The sequence below is a fragment of the Salmo salar genome, chromosome 22 (genome assembly GCF_965601325.2).
Source record: "Salmo salar chromosome 22, fSalSal1, whole genome shotgun sequence".
NCBI lineage: Eukaryota > Metazoa > Chordata > Actinopteri > Salmoniformes > Salmonidae > Salmo > Salmo salar.
Window position 1 is genome coordinate 55,492,490 of NC_138312.1, and position 15,596 is coordinate 55,508,085.

General features: G+C 41.6%; 2 protein-coding genes across 3 annotated transcripts; one reads left to right on the forward strand and one right to left on the reverse strand.

Annotated features, from left to right (window-relative positions):
* Positions 1–933: 933 nt before the first annotated feature.
* LOC106583721 (gamma-glutamyl hydrolase) lies at positions 934–9,102 on the reverse strand. Of its 2 annotated transcripts, XM_045705452.2 has the most exons (9): positions 8,681–9,102; positions 6,954–7,068; positions 6,691–6,741; positions 6,494–6,578; positions 5,998–6,166; positions 4,666–4,751; positions 3,103–3,193; positions 2,664–2,801; positions 934–1,055 (listed from the first exon to the last, which is right to left on the reverse strand). In XM_045705452.2, exons 1-9 carry the CDS (start codon positions 8,781–8,783, stop codon positions 934–936), a joined length of 960 nt encoding a protein of 319 aa, XP_045561408.2. In that variant the 5' UTR covers positions 8,784–9,102. The 2 variants fall into 2 exon arrangements, 1 of the variants encoding a protein (XP_045561408.2); XR_006761345.2 differs by lacking the exons at positions 934–1,055; positions 2,664–2,801; positions 3,103–3,193; ... (1 more) ...; positions 6,494–6,578; positions 8,681–9,102 and having other exon boundaries at positions 5,592–6,166; positions 6,954–7,611.
* Positions 9,103–9,435: 333 nt separating this feature from the next.
* lsm3 (LSM3 homolog, U6 small nuclear RNA and mRNA degradation associated) lies at positions 9,436–12,982 on the forward strand. The gene is given in 4 exon segments (NM_001146369.2): positions 9,436–9,480; positions 10,330–10,440; positions 10,807–10,902; positions 12,395–12,982. Coding segments are annotated over 4 exon segments (309 nt in total). The 5' UTR covers positions 9,436–9,459; the 3' UTR covers positions 12,476–12,982.
* Positions 12,983–15,596: the final 2,614 nt, after the last annotated feature.

A 15,596-nucleotide genomic window follows, 5' to 3' on the forward strand; every position in this document is an offset into this window, starting at 1 on the left:
GGCAATAGTAAAGTGCCTATAAGAACATCCAATAGTCAAAGGTATATGAAATACAAATCGTATAGAGAGAAATAGTCCTATAATTCCTATAATAACTACAACCTAAAACTTCTTACCTGGGAATATTGAAGACTCATGTTAAAAGGAACCACCAACTTTCATATGTTCTCATGTTCTGAGCAAGGAACTTAAACGTTAGCTTTCTTACATGGCACATATTGCACTTTTACTTTCTTCTCCAACACTTTGTTTTTGCATTATTTAAACCAAATTGAATGTTTCATTATTTATTTGAGGCTAAATTGATTTTATTTATGTATTATATTAAGTTAAAATAAGTGTTCATTCAGTATTGTTGTAATTGTCATTATTACAAATAAATATAAATGATTGAAACAAATGAGCCGATTAATCGGTATCGGCTTTTTTTGGCCCTCCAATAATCGGTATCAGCGCTGAAAAATCATAATCGGTCGACCTCTAATAGGCGGACTGAAAAAACCTTTAGGCCAAGACTTTTCTATGCAGATTTTTTATTTATTTCATACAGATTTGTGTGCAGGCAGTTTCGTTCTATTTTCAGATGTTCCAGTCATGTTGTTGTAATGGTTCTTACATGGAAGATGGTAGAATTGACATATTTTCCCGTTAATAAAACACTGCATCATAACATCCAATGTTAGTACATTTAAACAAACAGTTTTTTTTTTCAACAACACAAAGTTCTCAAGACTTGAAATCACATCAAAAAGGCTAACCTTTTTACAATTATATAATAAAAAAGCAACAACTTGCATCAACTGCAATAACCATTGATTCCAACAATAGTTTTTACAGCTACAATCAGAGCTCAAATACAAATGTAAATTTCACAGAAAGTCCATACAATCTTTTATAATAGCAAAGGTACATAGACTAGAATCAATTGTAAATCTAATCAAAGTAATACTTTTGCAGGAATATACCATCTAGACCTGTGAAGACAGGAGAATAGTTGTAGATGAGAGCTCTCTCCTCCTCACTGGCTGAAGAGAACTTGTGATGATTCTTCATGGCTGTGAACAGGAGGATGAGAAGATTAATAAAAGATGTTAGCTAACTGTGTTTAATGCTAGCATGCTCCCAGATCTGTGGGCCTACTGTATGTGCTGTAGCCACCATACTCTGGCATTACAATAATAGTCAAAGAAGGAGTTGGTTGATTTAAAGCACAACCATATGGGACCAGGCTAGTGTCACGTCTGACGCGGGGCTAGTGTCACGTCTAACGCGGGGCTAGTGTCTCGTCTAACGCGGGGCTAGTGTCTCGTCTAACGCGGGGCTAGTGTCTCGTCTAACGCGGGGCTAGTGTCTCGTCTAACGCGGGGCTAGTGTCTCGTCTAACGCGGGGCTAGTGTCTCGTCTAACGCGGGGCTAGTGTCACGTCTAACGCGGGGCTAGTGTCACGTCTAACGCGGGGCTAGTGTCTCGTCTAACGCGGGGCTAGTGTCTCGTCTAACGCGGGGCTAGTGTCTCGTCTAACGCGGGGCTAGTGTCATGTGTAATGTAGGGTTAGTGTCATGTGTAATGTAGGGTTAGTGTCATGTGTAATGAAGGGCTAGTGTCATGTGTAATGTAGGGCTAGTGTCATGTGTAATGTAGGGCTAGTGTCATGTGTAATGTAGGGCTAGTGTCATGTCTACTGTAGGGTTAGTGTCATGTCTACTGTAGGGTTAGTGTCATGTCTACTGTAGGGTTAGTGTCATGTCTACTGTAGGGTTAGTGTCATGTGTAATGAAGGGCTAGTGTCATGTGTAATGTAGGGTTAGTGTCATGTGTAATGTAGGGTTAGTGTCATGTGTAATGTAGGGTTAGTGTCATGTGTAATGTAGGGCTAGTGTCATGTGTAATGTAGAGCTAGTGTCATGTGTAATGTAGGGTTAGTGTCATGTGTAATGTAGGGTTAGTGTCATGTGTAATGTAGGGTTAGTGTCATGTGTAATGTAGGGTTAGTGTCATGTGTAATGTAGGGTTAGTGTCATGTGTAATGTAGGGTTAGTGTCATGTGTAATGTAGGGTTAGTGTCATGTGTAATGTAGGGTTAGTGTCATGTCTAATGTAGGGTTAGTGTCATGTGTAATGTAGGGTTAGTGTCATGTGTAATGTAGGGTTAGTGTCATGTGTAATGTAGAGCTAGTGTCATGTGTAATGTAGGGTTAGTGTCATGTGTAATGTAGGGTTAGTGTCATGTGTAATGTAGGGTTAGTGTCATGTGTAATGTAGGGTTAGTGTCATGTGTAATGTAGAGCTAGTGTCATGTGTAATGTAGGGTTAGTGTCATGTGTAATGTAGGGTTAGTGTCATGTGTAATGTAGAGCTAGTGTCATGTGTAATGTAGAGCTAGTGTCATGTGTAATGTAGGGTTAGTGTCATGTTGGGTTAACATATCATTTTGCTTCTCTGACAACGTATGACTGTAGGATGACAGGTCATCTACAGGTCATGTACAGGTCATGTAAAGGTCATCGTTGTACAGTCCAATATCTAATCTACAGTCACTCACCAGGCCAGCGTTGTACAGTCCAATATCTAATCTACAGTCACTCACCAGGCCAGCGGTGCAAATAAGAATTTGTTCTTAACTGATTTGCCTGGTTAAAGAAAAGTGGACTAAAATAACTCACCCTCGGAGACAAAGAAGTGTGCTGTGTAGAAGGATGCTCTGACGGAGGCAGCAGAGTGGACCATACCTGGCTTATCTACCCACTCAAAGGGACTCTTCTCAGGGTGCCACTGGACAGCATAGAACGGATAGTGATTCGCTACCAGAGAGGAAACAGATGAAAATGTACAATCTAGGCTCTTTTTACAGTATAGCCACTGGAACAGTCTACAATGGCTTCCCTACAACAAGAGAGCAGAACAATGAAAACATTCAGCTTGTCAACAGAACCTCGAGGCTCCGGTTACAGTGTGGCTAACAAGGACCTGGGGTCTTGATAATCAATACACTGAGGTGAATGCATTTTACACACATGCCACTGCAAGTATCCCATGGTTACAACACTCTCACTTGATGGCCAAATGAAGTCTCTCTAGCCATGTTCAGACACTGTACAGTACCTTCCATGGTAGAAATGAACTCTCTCCGTCCGTCTGTGTTGGTGGTCAGAACCTTGTAGAAATGTTTCAGCTTGGCATTCCGGCTGTAGTTCTGCTGACATGAATCACGACGTTCATTAGTTCTTTTGTAACGTTCCGGAATCAAAAATGTTACAGTGATATAATTGAATAGAACACATAATTGAATGTCTTTCTGCGCTACACTATAGTGAGGCTGAGAAGGAAGTTCCTTGCTCTAGTCTAGGTCATGGGAGGACAGAAGAGGATGGAATTAGCTATATTCTGGTAACTCTGATGCACAGACATTCAAAAGCGTTTTCAGATAGCTTCAGACAGGGGCGGGTTCAGGTGGTATTACGTCGCAGTGGTTTGAAAAATTATTATAATTCTCAGAAATAGTATTACTTGTTCTAGCCTTTTTTTCTTCCCTTCCCTAAAGCAAGTCAGTAAGAACCGTTAGTAAGTCAGTCAGTCAGTCAGCCAGCCAGTCAGTCAGTCAGAACCGTTAGTTAGTAAGTCAGTCAGTCAGTCAGTCAGAACCGTTAGTTAGTAAGTCAGTCAGTCAGTCAGAACCGTTAGTTAGTAAGTCAGTCAGTCAGTCAGAACTGTTAGTTAGTAAGTCAGTCAGTCAGTCAGTCAGTCAGTCAGCCAGCCAGTCAGTAAGAACCGTTAGTTAGTAAGTCAGTCAGTCAGTCAGAACCGTTAGTTAGTAAGTCAGTCAGTCAGTCAGAACCGTTAGTTAGTAAGTCAGTCAGTCAGTCAGAACCTGTAGTCAGTAAGTCAGTCGCCAGTCAGTAAGAACCGTTAGTTAGTAAGTCACCCAGTAAGAACCGTTAGTTAGTAAGTCAGCCAGTCAGTCAGAACCGTTAGTTAGTAAGTCAGCCAGTCAGTCAGTAAGAACCGTTAGTTAGTCAGTCAGTCAGAACCGTTAGTTAGTAAGTCAGCCAGCCAGTCAGTCAGAAAGAACCGTTAGTAAGTCAGCCAGTCAGTCAGTAAGAACCGTTAGTTAGTCAGTCAGTCAGTAAGAACCGTTAGTTAGTCAGTCAGTCGTCAGTCAGTAAGAACCGTTAGTCAGTCAGTCAGTCAGTCAGAACCGTTAGTTAGTAAGTCAGTCAGTCAGTCAGAACCGTTAGTTAGTAAGTCCGTCAGTCAGTCAGTCAGAACCGTTAGTAAGTCAGCCAGTCAGTCAGTAAGAACCGTTAGTTAGTAAGTCAGCCAGTCAGTCAGTCAGCCAGCCAGTCAGTCAGTCAGAACCGTTAGTTAGTAAGTCAGTCGTCAGTGAGTCAGTCAGCCTGAACCTGTAGTCAGTAAGTAAGTCAGTAAGCAGTCAGTCAGTACCTGTAGTTAGTCAGCCAGCCAGTCAGTCCATCAGTCAGTCCATCAGTACCTGTAGTCAGCCAGTCAGCCAGTCCATCAGTACCTGTAGTCAGCCAGCCATCCAGTCCATCAGTACCTGTAGTCTGCCAGCCAGCCAGTCCATCAGTCAGCCAGCCAGCCAGTCCATCAGTACCTGTAGTCAGCCAGCCAGTCCATCAGTCAGCCAGCCAGCCAGTCCATCAGTACCTGTAGCGATAGACTCCAGCTGTGGAAGTTGGTGGTGATGTTGTCTTCTGACAGAGACAGGAGCAGGTCTCTGGGAAAGGCCTTGGCTGTTCATGGAAGCTGTGTCAAAACTAAGATAACGAAAACCTTAAGCTAGAATCCTTAGTTGCTACCGACATCTTTGGACTTATAAAGTAATGATATATACCCATTGATTCTTGTAGAATATAACTTATAAATGCCTTATAAAAGCTTAGTTCCACTGTCAGAAACCCCATCAGAAACCAAAATAAGCTTTTTTTGCTCCAATATTTGTAAACAACTTCAATGTAAACAAACACTGTATAGCCTCAAAACATGGTTAAAACAATCATTTTGATATCATGGATGGTCAGTCCTTGCATCCATAGCTCTGTCTATGCATTTGAAAGGGGTTAGTTAAATCCAGGCCCATTCCTCCGCTTTTTAACAAAACAGAGGTGGGGTGAATGCCTTGTTATTGTTTCAACTGCAGAGTCTAGCTATAAAGGCTGAAAATCCATTGGCAAGATCAATTATCAGTTCATTTTGGTCAAGACGACTTTATCATTTAGGCAGGCAATGTAAAACGCAATGCAAAATGCTTTAAAAGGTCCAGGTAGTCCCTCCTGGTTTCAGTCAGTTTTGTTTACTATTTGGTGCCCAATGAACACAATCTTGAACTCCAATGAGAGAAAACTTGATCTGTGCAGTGTACAAGTCCAATATGAACAGTGGTGGGAAAAGTACCCAATTGTCATACTTGAGTAAAAGTAAAGATACAGTAATAGAAAATGACTCAAGTAAAAGTAAAAGTCACCCAGTAAAATTCTACTTGAGTAAAAGTATTTGGTTTAAAATATAGTTAAGTATCAAAAGTAAAAGTATAAATCATTTCAAATTCCTTATATTAAGCAAACCAGATGGCACCATTTTTTAAATGTTTTATTTATTTCCAGAAGGCCAGGGGCACACTCCAACACTCAGACATAATTTACAAACAAAGCATGTGTGTTTAGTGAGAGGCTGCCAGATCAGAGGCAGTAGGGATGTTCTGTTGATAAGTGTGTGAATTGAATTGTTTTCTGTTCTGTTTTCTGCTCTGCTAAACATTCAAAATGTAACGAGTACTTTTGGGTGTCAAGGAAAATGTATGGAGTAAAAAGTACAATATTTTCTTAAGGAATTAAGTAAAAGTAGTAAAAAATATTAATAGTAAAGTAAAGTACAGATACCCCAAAACCTACTTAAGTAGTACTTTAAAGTATTTTTACTTAAGTATTTTACACCACTGAATATCAATATTCATAGACAAACACAGGCCTATACACATACAGAATGCAGAAACCCAGTGTGGTCTCTGACCTGGGGTGAATGTGAGAGGCAGGGCCACAGCCTTGGTCTCTGTCAGAGTCAGAAGGCTCTTGTTGCTGGACAGTACTGTCATCTGCTGGAGGCCTTGGCACGTGCCCCATATGGGGAAGTAATCAGACGCATCGTTGGTCTGGAAGACAATGACAAAACACGAGCATGAAACAACAGGAGTACTGCTCAACAGGTAGAAGTAATATAGTGGAAGCTGAACCACTACACTGCTAACACCTAACCAGACACTTCAGATCTGTAAACATAGAAACATTAGGAACAAGGGGAAGAGGTAGGGAGCAAAATGGAACCCGCTGTCCGTGTTGTAAACTGTGGGTACCATATATTGGACATTTAACAATGTATTAATTCTTTGAAACCATTTTATAGTTATTGAAAACAATTCAATACATTTATCGTCAATGAAGGATAAAAACCAAATATCATTTTGGTGGGTATGGAGTACCTTGATAGCCAGATCATAGAAGATCTTTGACAGACAACTGAACTGGGAAGTCTGCAGATCTACACCCCCACCTGGTAACAGCAGCCTACAACAACCAATCAACCAATCAAATAGCCTATAGTCCTTCACATTTTAATTATTCCCACGAAGGTATCTGATTACGGTTATATAAATAAGTGAACAATAATTTCACTCACCCATTTATTGAGTTAAATATATTCTCATACTCTTCATCAGTTCTGTTTATTCTATCAGAGGAAGGAATGAAGGAAGTAAATGATTACAATCAGCCAACATACTTTTGACACTCAACAGATACTGAGAAAAAAAAAACTGTGAGGTGGATTACAAAGCCTTTCATTGTGCTTTATTTCCTAGAAAATCACTAGGCTTTGACTTATCTGGGATAATGCACTGGCATTCAAGAGGCCTTGGTTCAAAGCACGTCAGTCACACATACCTTATGGGGACAACTCTGGCTCCAGCACTCTCCAGGTACTTTACATAGGAAGCAGCGATGTAGGAGGATCCCTGAGCATGAGGGTCTCCCACTATGTTCTCCTGGGCCAGGACCCCTGAAATAACAAAACACTCTACGTTACAATACACTTTACATTACACTACATTACAACATCACATTTTACATTACAATACACTTTACATTACAACATCACATTTTACATTACAATACACTTCACATTACAACATCACATTTTACATCACAATACACTTTACATTACACCACATTTTACATTACAATACACTTCACATTTGTCAGGAATCCCACTTCCTGAGTCTGTTTTCTGCCTGAGCTGACTGTTTTCTGTTTTGGAGTCTTTTGTCTGAGGTTCCTGAACGCACCCTGTCTGGTTGCTAGGCGACGAAGCTAGGCGGGAGATCTAGTGATTATCCGCACCTGCATCTCATCAGCCATCTGCACACCTGGTCCTGATCATCACCTCTTCATAAACCCTGAGCTGACATCCATTCCCTGCCGGATCGTTAGCAACGAACAGTATGTTGTGTCAGCGTATCAGCCTCATGTTTCCTGAGCTAGTCTTGTTGTTTTGTACTTGTTACTGGTTACTCACTCCCGTTTACTCTGTCTACAGTCATTCTCCCGGAACATTCAACTCCCTTGCCTGGCCGTCGGTGGATTCAGTGACTTCATTGGATCAACCCATTTACTCTCATCAACTCACCTCCGCTGCCGCTCCGTCTCCTGGATTATTCAATTTACACATCAAGACTACCAATAAATACTCACCTTCATTTTACTCACCTTGTCCTGGTCTGCTTCTGGGTTCTGTCTTAGAGAATCGTGACAACATTACAATACACTTCACATTACAACACATTTTACATTACAATACATTTTACACTTCACATTACAACACATGTTACATTACAATACACTTTACATTACAACAACAGATTACATTACAACAACAAGACTAGCATCCTGTCCAGGGGATGTAGTTGTACATCAAGTTGCCTCACACTACAGAAACAGGAAATAGACTCCTGCCCTATGGGCCGTTTTCGCTTGAACAAGACCACTCCTTGGAAAAAATACCAAACCAGCAACCCCAGCCACTTGGTTTGCTGTAAAGCTGAGGGATGGTGTTAATGTAAAGATGTGTGTTTAATAGAACCATCATCATCTCACAGATTAATCGTTTCCCTTAACCGTCCTCTCAGTCATGATTGGCAACATCTATAGGTGATTTCAAGAGACTATTTAGTTGCTTAGCCTTACATTCCTTTGGGGCATTTACATATATAAACTGCTTTAAAACATACTTTCACAAAACCTGCTTTGCTGCTAGAAACCTTTATAAATGAATGCCATTCAGCCTACTTGGCTACACAAAAGGAACTCCCTATGTAAATATTGAAACGTCTATAACTATACAATGGCTACATGAGGATTCGTGTTGATCAATGAAAAACATGAAATCTAACAATTAAAAATAAATATCAAAAATCGATCATCTACAGTCAAGATGTCATTCTGAAGTGAGAGTTCTCCATTTCCACTTCCTATAAAATTGACAGTTACATGCTGACATTGGTACAATATGGTCCCAGAACATTCTAGAATAAAACAGATCAAGACGTTACATAAGGAGCGTTTCTGAGAGACATACATACCCATTCACCCTAGATGGATCTCGAATGGTTTACCAATGATTGGTCTGTAATTTAGATGGTCCCTACAAGCCACGGGGAGAGGCACACCGCAAAGGCAAGCGGCCAGCACCGCAAGAACCGCAACCGGAGAACTCATTCACCTCGGATAGCCTACCACACAAACATAAAATAAATAACAGAAAATATTATTAATTCCCAGACACTCTTGCCCTCCTGTTTAAATGATCAGCAGCGCCGTATGATGATGGTATCGGTGAGAAGGATGATGAGGTGTGTAGTCTACTGCGGTTGCATGACTAATCCCTGCATTCTACATCCCGCGTCGCGAGGACATGCGGGAAAAATCGCAGCTCGGTTTCAGTCACGCGTGCAATGATGAAAACAACACCTAATGACACAAATCATATGGACATGCGCGACATATCGCAACCGGGCTATAACACAAAAGGCAAAAGCTAAAGTAGGCTATTAATAACATGAAAGGATGGGAAAATCGCACGTTCAATAAACTTTCGACCTCCCAAATCTGATACTCTCTGGAACGCATCCATCTGCGTGGTTATGCGGGGCGCTTTTGCATTGATTGACTGTTATTTATTGTTTATCAGGGTCGAGCTGAGGTTGTAAATATTCTACACAAGTTATGATAAATTATTAATCGCCATTAATGAAGTCAACATTATTTACATTTGTAGGATACTTAATGTACGCAACGCTGGTACTCTGCATGTGCATCTCATGTAAATCGCAGTCTACTGAGAACAAATCGAACATACCCTTCACCACAAGGAATTCTGGGAAACTGTTCAAAAATGGCGGATGAAGTTGAACAGGTTGGCGTTAGCGAAACGTTTTATTGTCAATCTTTCTCTGTGCAAAACATTTATTTAGAGTAGAGAAATAGACTTGTACACCGGTTTGTATCAGTAGATTACGGCAACCAGCTAGCTAGCCAACATCATTGTAAAAACATGGGTGGTTTTAATATGGAGGCAACAGTGGCTAGCTAGCATGGTGATTAGCAGCCAGCTATATCAATCTAGCTTGTATATTAGTCAATTCGCTAACTAGACACGTATGTTGAATAGAATTATATTGAAGCTTACTCTGCCGATTGTCCGTCGTGTTGGTCGACATCTGAGAAAAATATCCATCGGAAAGTAACGCTATTGATAACCCAACTTCAAAACGCGGGTCTATGATTATGGCAAATATGTTTTGCTCATGACCAAAGGCACGTGCTGTAACAATTCGGCTAAACGAGACTTTGGATACTGTATATATTTAATAGAAATTTGAGTATCTGAAGGATTAACACCATGGACAATGGGCAGAGTACGTGTAAATATGTTTTAAACATTCCGGCCTGTAGAGTCCCATTTCCAGAATCAAACACTGTCATGTTCCAGACGGTATATTTAGAAATTCAGGCAAAGGTAATGGGTTTGAATAGATGTAGTCCAGCGCACTAACGCCCTGGACCAGAGCTAGGTGTTGAACGTTTACTTAAAATACAATGACGTTGCATTCCCCCCCCCCCCTCAGAGTTCTTGTAACGTTAAATGTATTCAAATCTATAGTCTATGCCTGATAAGTGATTCTAATACCAGTTAGGCAACTATTTAGCATGAAACCAATATCTAGTGTGAACAACTTCTTTCCCCATGTGCTTTGTGTTGCAGCAAACGACCACCAACACAGTGGAGGAGCCCCTGGATCTGATCAGGCTCAGTTTGGATGAAAGGATATATGTTAAGATGAGAAACGACCGAGAACTCAGGGGCAGATTGAACGTAGGTAGTTGTGTGATCATCTTGGTTGCTTTTGTAATGTTGCAAAATGTTTGAACAAGGATGTAGTCTAAGAAATAAGGCTCAAGGGGATGTGGTATATTGGCCATGGTATATTGGCCATATATCACAAAACCCTGAGGTGCCTTATTGCTATTATAAAATGCTTACCAATGTAATTAGATCATTAATAATAAAGGTTTTGTCATACCGTGATATACCACGGCTGTCAGCAAATCAGCATTCAGGGCCCGAATCACCTAGTTTATAATGTTGTGTATAGCTGTCATCCTGAATTTTGAGCTTTATCATCTTGTCTCGCCAAACTATAGGCCTGCCTGAGTCTAATGCGGTTTATCTTTGTTCCAGGCCTACGATCAGCACTTGAACATGATCTTGGGAGATGTTGAGGAGACGGTGACAACAGTAGAGATTGATGAGGAGACGTATGAAGAAATTTATAAGGTATGAAAAAGGGCTTCCGCCACCTTTTTAACTGCAGAAATTTCGGCTACACCAGGGCTTGGCCTAAAGTCTCAGACTTTAGTGAAGGTTTCTCCAACCCTGTTCCTGGAGAGCTGCCTTCCTGTAGGTTTTAACTCCAACCCTGTTCCTGGAGAGATACCCTCCTGTAGGTTTTAACTCCAACCCTGTTCCTCGAGAGATACCCTCCTGTAGGTTTTAACTCCAACCCTGTTCCTGGAGAGCTACCCTCCTGTAGGTTTTATCTCCAACCCTGTTCCTGGAGAGCTACCCTCCTGTAGGTTTTATCTCCAACCCTGTTCCTGGAGAGATACCCTCCTGTAGGTTTTAACTCCAACCCTGTTCCTGGAGAGCTACCCTCCTGTAGGTTTTATCTCCAACCCTGTTCCTGGAGAGCTACCCTCCTGTAGGTTTTATCTCCAACCCTAATCTAGCACACCTGCTTCTAATAATTATCTGGTTGATAAGCTGAATCAGGCTAGTTACACCATAGGGGGCCGCTAGATTGTCCTACTGAGAGGAAATGCACCGTAGGGGGGCCGTAGATTGTCCTACTGAGAGGAAATGCACCGTAGGGGGGCCATAGATTGTCCTACTGAGAGGAAATGCACCGTAGGGGGGCCATAGATTGTCCTACTGAGAGGAAATGCACCGTAGGGGGGCCATAGATTGTCCTACTGAGAGGAAATGCACCGTAGGGGGCCATAGATTGTCCTACTGAGAGGAAATGCACCATAGGGGGGCATAGATTGTCCTACTGAGAGGAAATGCACCATAGGGGGGGGCCATAGATTGTCCTACTGAGAGGAAATGCACCATAGGGGGGGGCCATAGATTGTCCTACTGAGAGGAAATGCACCGTAGGGGGGCCGTAGATTGTCCAACTGAGAGGAAATGCACCGTAGGGGGGCCGTAGATTGTCCTACTGAGAGGAAATGCACCGTAGGGGGGCCATAGATTGTCCAACTGAGAGGAAATGCACCGTAGGGGGGCCGTAGATTGTCCTACTGAGAGGAAATGCACCGTAGGGGGGGGGCATAGATTGTCCTATCAGTGATAGGGCAACCACCCTCTGCTTTTTTCCCCTTCATTGTCAACTGTGTGTCTGAGATCTAACCCAAGAATAGCTGTTGTGGCTGAAATGTCTATTTCTGTCGTTAAATGTCCCCCTGGAGAAGTGATTTGTAGGTATTTCTAAAAACATTTACACTCATTACCCCTAGAAAAGGAATGGGGTTTCTTGTTTGTCACGGATCTCCGAACCAAGTCGAAGTTACGATCAAATCTATTTCCATTAAATTCTGCATTGTTTAAATACATGTCTTTGTAGTTGGTAGTGTGCTGGCGCTCCTCTTACCAAGATTTCTGGATCCCCGAAGAGGTGCTCAGACAGCCCTAGGAATGTAACACTGAAATGCTGAAAGAAGGTTCAGGACGGCAACGTAATTCCATCATGTGGTTTTCTATTTTTCAGTCAACGAAGAGGAACATCCCCATGTTGTTTGTGAGAGGTGACGGAGTCGTCTTGGTAGCTCCTCCGCTCAGGGTGGGCTAGCAGCTCACCATGTTCTGCTGCGTTCCTGGATCCTGAAGGATAAAAAAATTGTTTTGTTGACAAATCGCAGAGAATTATTTAGTCGTTACCTTTTGCGAGTTTTGAATGACCAATGGTTTTAAGTTAAAGCAGAAGTATTATTTGGCCTGGTATTTTAGTTAGATCGCTCTGGGAATTGTGTAAAACATTGATATTACCCCATAAAATTAAATGCATTAACCAAGGTAATGGTTTCATTCAGGTTTGAAATTGTTCCAAGTACCACGTCTATTCCCCAACATGCTAGGTTGTTTTAATTTTACAAGCTCCACTCTACTGCACAGTATTTGCATTTCTGTCAAAGTTTGGTCTTTTATGTTTTTGTAATGAACATGTAAACTACGCTGAGACAAGAAATCATGTCCTCAGACGATCCGGTAGTCATTTTGTTATTAAGTTCGGTCTGATGGTCACTTGACTAAAAAAAAGGAAAACCATGTTAATAAAGCTGACTTGAGTATTACGTTTAGCATGAGTCCTGTATTTTTTTCTTTCTTCTCAGCCTTGCAAAAAATTTAACATTTTCACCAACAAAGATGAATTACGACCAACCTGATAAAAGAGTTTTGAAAGAGGTTATAGTATTAATATGAATTATCAAATGTATTAATGTCAAAAATAACGTAATGAATACAAATTTTAAAGCATAGCATTTTTCATGGCACGTTTTGAGTCCATTCCTTTTTTGAAATCCACAAGGGGGAGCGAATGCACACAGGAGGACGCTAGAGAATTGGAACACAAACCCTTCAGTGTCCATTAGTACTAGAACCACAAGATGGCAGTATTAACACATCCTCTACACGTCTAGTGTCTCACCAGCCACACACTGTAATTTTCCACTGCTTAGGGTGGAGGAGATAGCAAATTGTGTTTTGACTTAAAATCCACTTGATTGAGGAGAGAGGAGCAGGCTTTTTTTTTTTTTTCTCCAAGTCTGCACTTCCAGAGTTTCACTTTGAGAGCGTGCCTGTTCAATATGCATTGTATAGCAGAGGCGGATGAAACAGAATGCATTTGGCTTTCTTTTGTAAGTAACTTCAATATATTTATTCTGCCTCTATTCAAACACATGGGTTTACCCCCCCCCCCCCCCCCCCCACACACAAAAGTGAAATCTTGTGTGCAAAGGACTGCTGTCATTAAGACTCCGATACACAATCTTTCATCTTCACACCCCATCGGATCATTTCAACAGGCAAATAATTGGGTGCATTTCAAATCTGTAATAATCACATGTAGCTTGCTGCAGAGTATCAATTATTACATTAATTGAGTATCAAATAATTACAAATATAATCAGACTGGCAATCAGTTCCTTTGATCTCCCTTTGAACCAACTATGCTAATAGTCACAGAGAAATGTTTCAAATGACTGAAATAACGAAGCAGTTTGACAAAGCGGAATGACGACAAAAGTTCAGAGCATTTATCTTGGGCTTATGTTTTTGTTTTGACAAGATATAAAGACTACTGCTGTTACTGGGCAGACCTGATGAATCAATTTGATATGACACTTAATTGAAATGTTAAATGTGTCTATATGCATACAACACCAACAAACTCCAGTTATATTGTATTAGGTGAAGAGATGGGGTCAAGACCAGTGCCTTCGGGAAGTATTCAGACCCCTTGACTCATCAATCTACACACAATACCCCATAATGACAATGCGAAAACAGGTTTAGGCAAATTTCATGAAATTAAAAACAGAAATACCTTATTTACATAAGTATTCAGGTGCATCCTGTTTCCGTTGATCATCCTTGAGATGTTTCTACAACTTGATTGGATTCCACCTGTGGTAAATTCAATTGATTGGACATGATTTTGAAAGGCACACACCTGTCTATATAAGGACCCACAGTTGACAGTGCATCTCAGAGAAAAAAACAAGTCATGAGGTCGAAGGAATTGTCCGTTGACCCCCGAGACAGGATTGTGATGAGGCACAGATCTGGGGAAGGGTACCAAAAACATTCTGCAGCATTGAAGGTCCCCAAGAACACAGTGGCCCCCCATCATTCTTAAATAGAAGAAGTTTGGAACCACCAAGACTCTTCCTAGAGCTGGCCGCCCAGCCAAACTGAGCAATCGAGGGAGAAGGGTCTTGGTCAGGGAGGTGACCAAGAACCTGATGGTCACTCTGACAGAGCTCTACAGCCTGACAGCCTGCTTGGAGTTTGCCAAAAGGCACCTAAAGGACTCAGACCATGAGAAACAAGATTCTCTGATCTGATATAACCAAGATTGAACTCTTTGGCCTGAATGCCAAGCATCACATCTGGAGGAAACCTGGAACCATCCCTACGGTGAAACATGGTGGTGGCAGCATCATGCTGTGGGGATGTTTTTCAGCGGATGGGACTGAGAGACTAGTCAGGATTGAGGCAAAGATGAACGGAGCAAAGTACAGAGAGATCCTTGATGAAAACCTGCTCCAGAGGACACAGGACCTCAGACTGGAGAAAAGGTTCACCTTCCAACAAGACAATGACTCTAAGCACACAGCCAAGACAGTGCAGGAGTGGCTTTGGGACAAGTCTCTAAGTCTCTTTGTGGCCCAGCCATAGCCAGGACTTGAACCCAATTGAACATCTCCCCATCCAACCTTATAAAGCTTGAGAGGATCTGCAGAGAAGAATGGGAGAAACTCCCCAAAAACAGGTGTGCCAAGCTTGTACCCAAGAAGACTCGAGGCTGTAATCGCTGCCAAAGGTGCTTCAACAAAGTACTGAGTAAAGGGTCTGAATACTTATGTAAATTTTAGTTTTGTATTTTGATAAATTAGCATTTAATTTTGATTAACTGTTTTTGTTTCGTCATTATGGGGTATTATGAATACTTTTCCCGATTGCACAGTATGTATCTAGCGTCTCAGAGTAGGTTCGCTGATCTATGATCAGGCCCCCTCCCCCCTGTTCATGTAATGACTGCATATTCATTGTGATCTTAAAGGCAAAACTGATCCTAGATCAGCACTCCTACTCTGAGACGACCTCTTGAGACCCCGACCCTGTAGATCCACCTGTCTATAAGGAATCACAGTATTCCCTCAACAGGCCTGCCCACCAGTGATTAG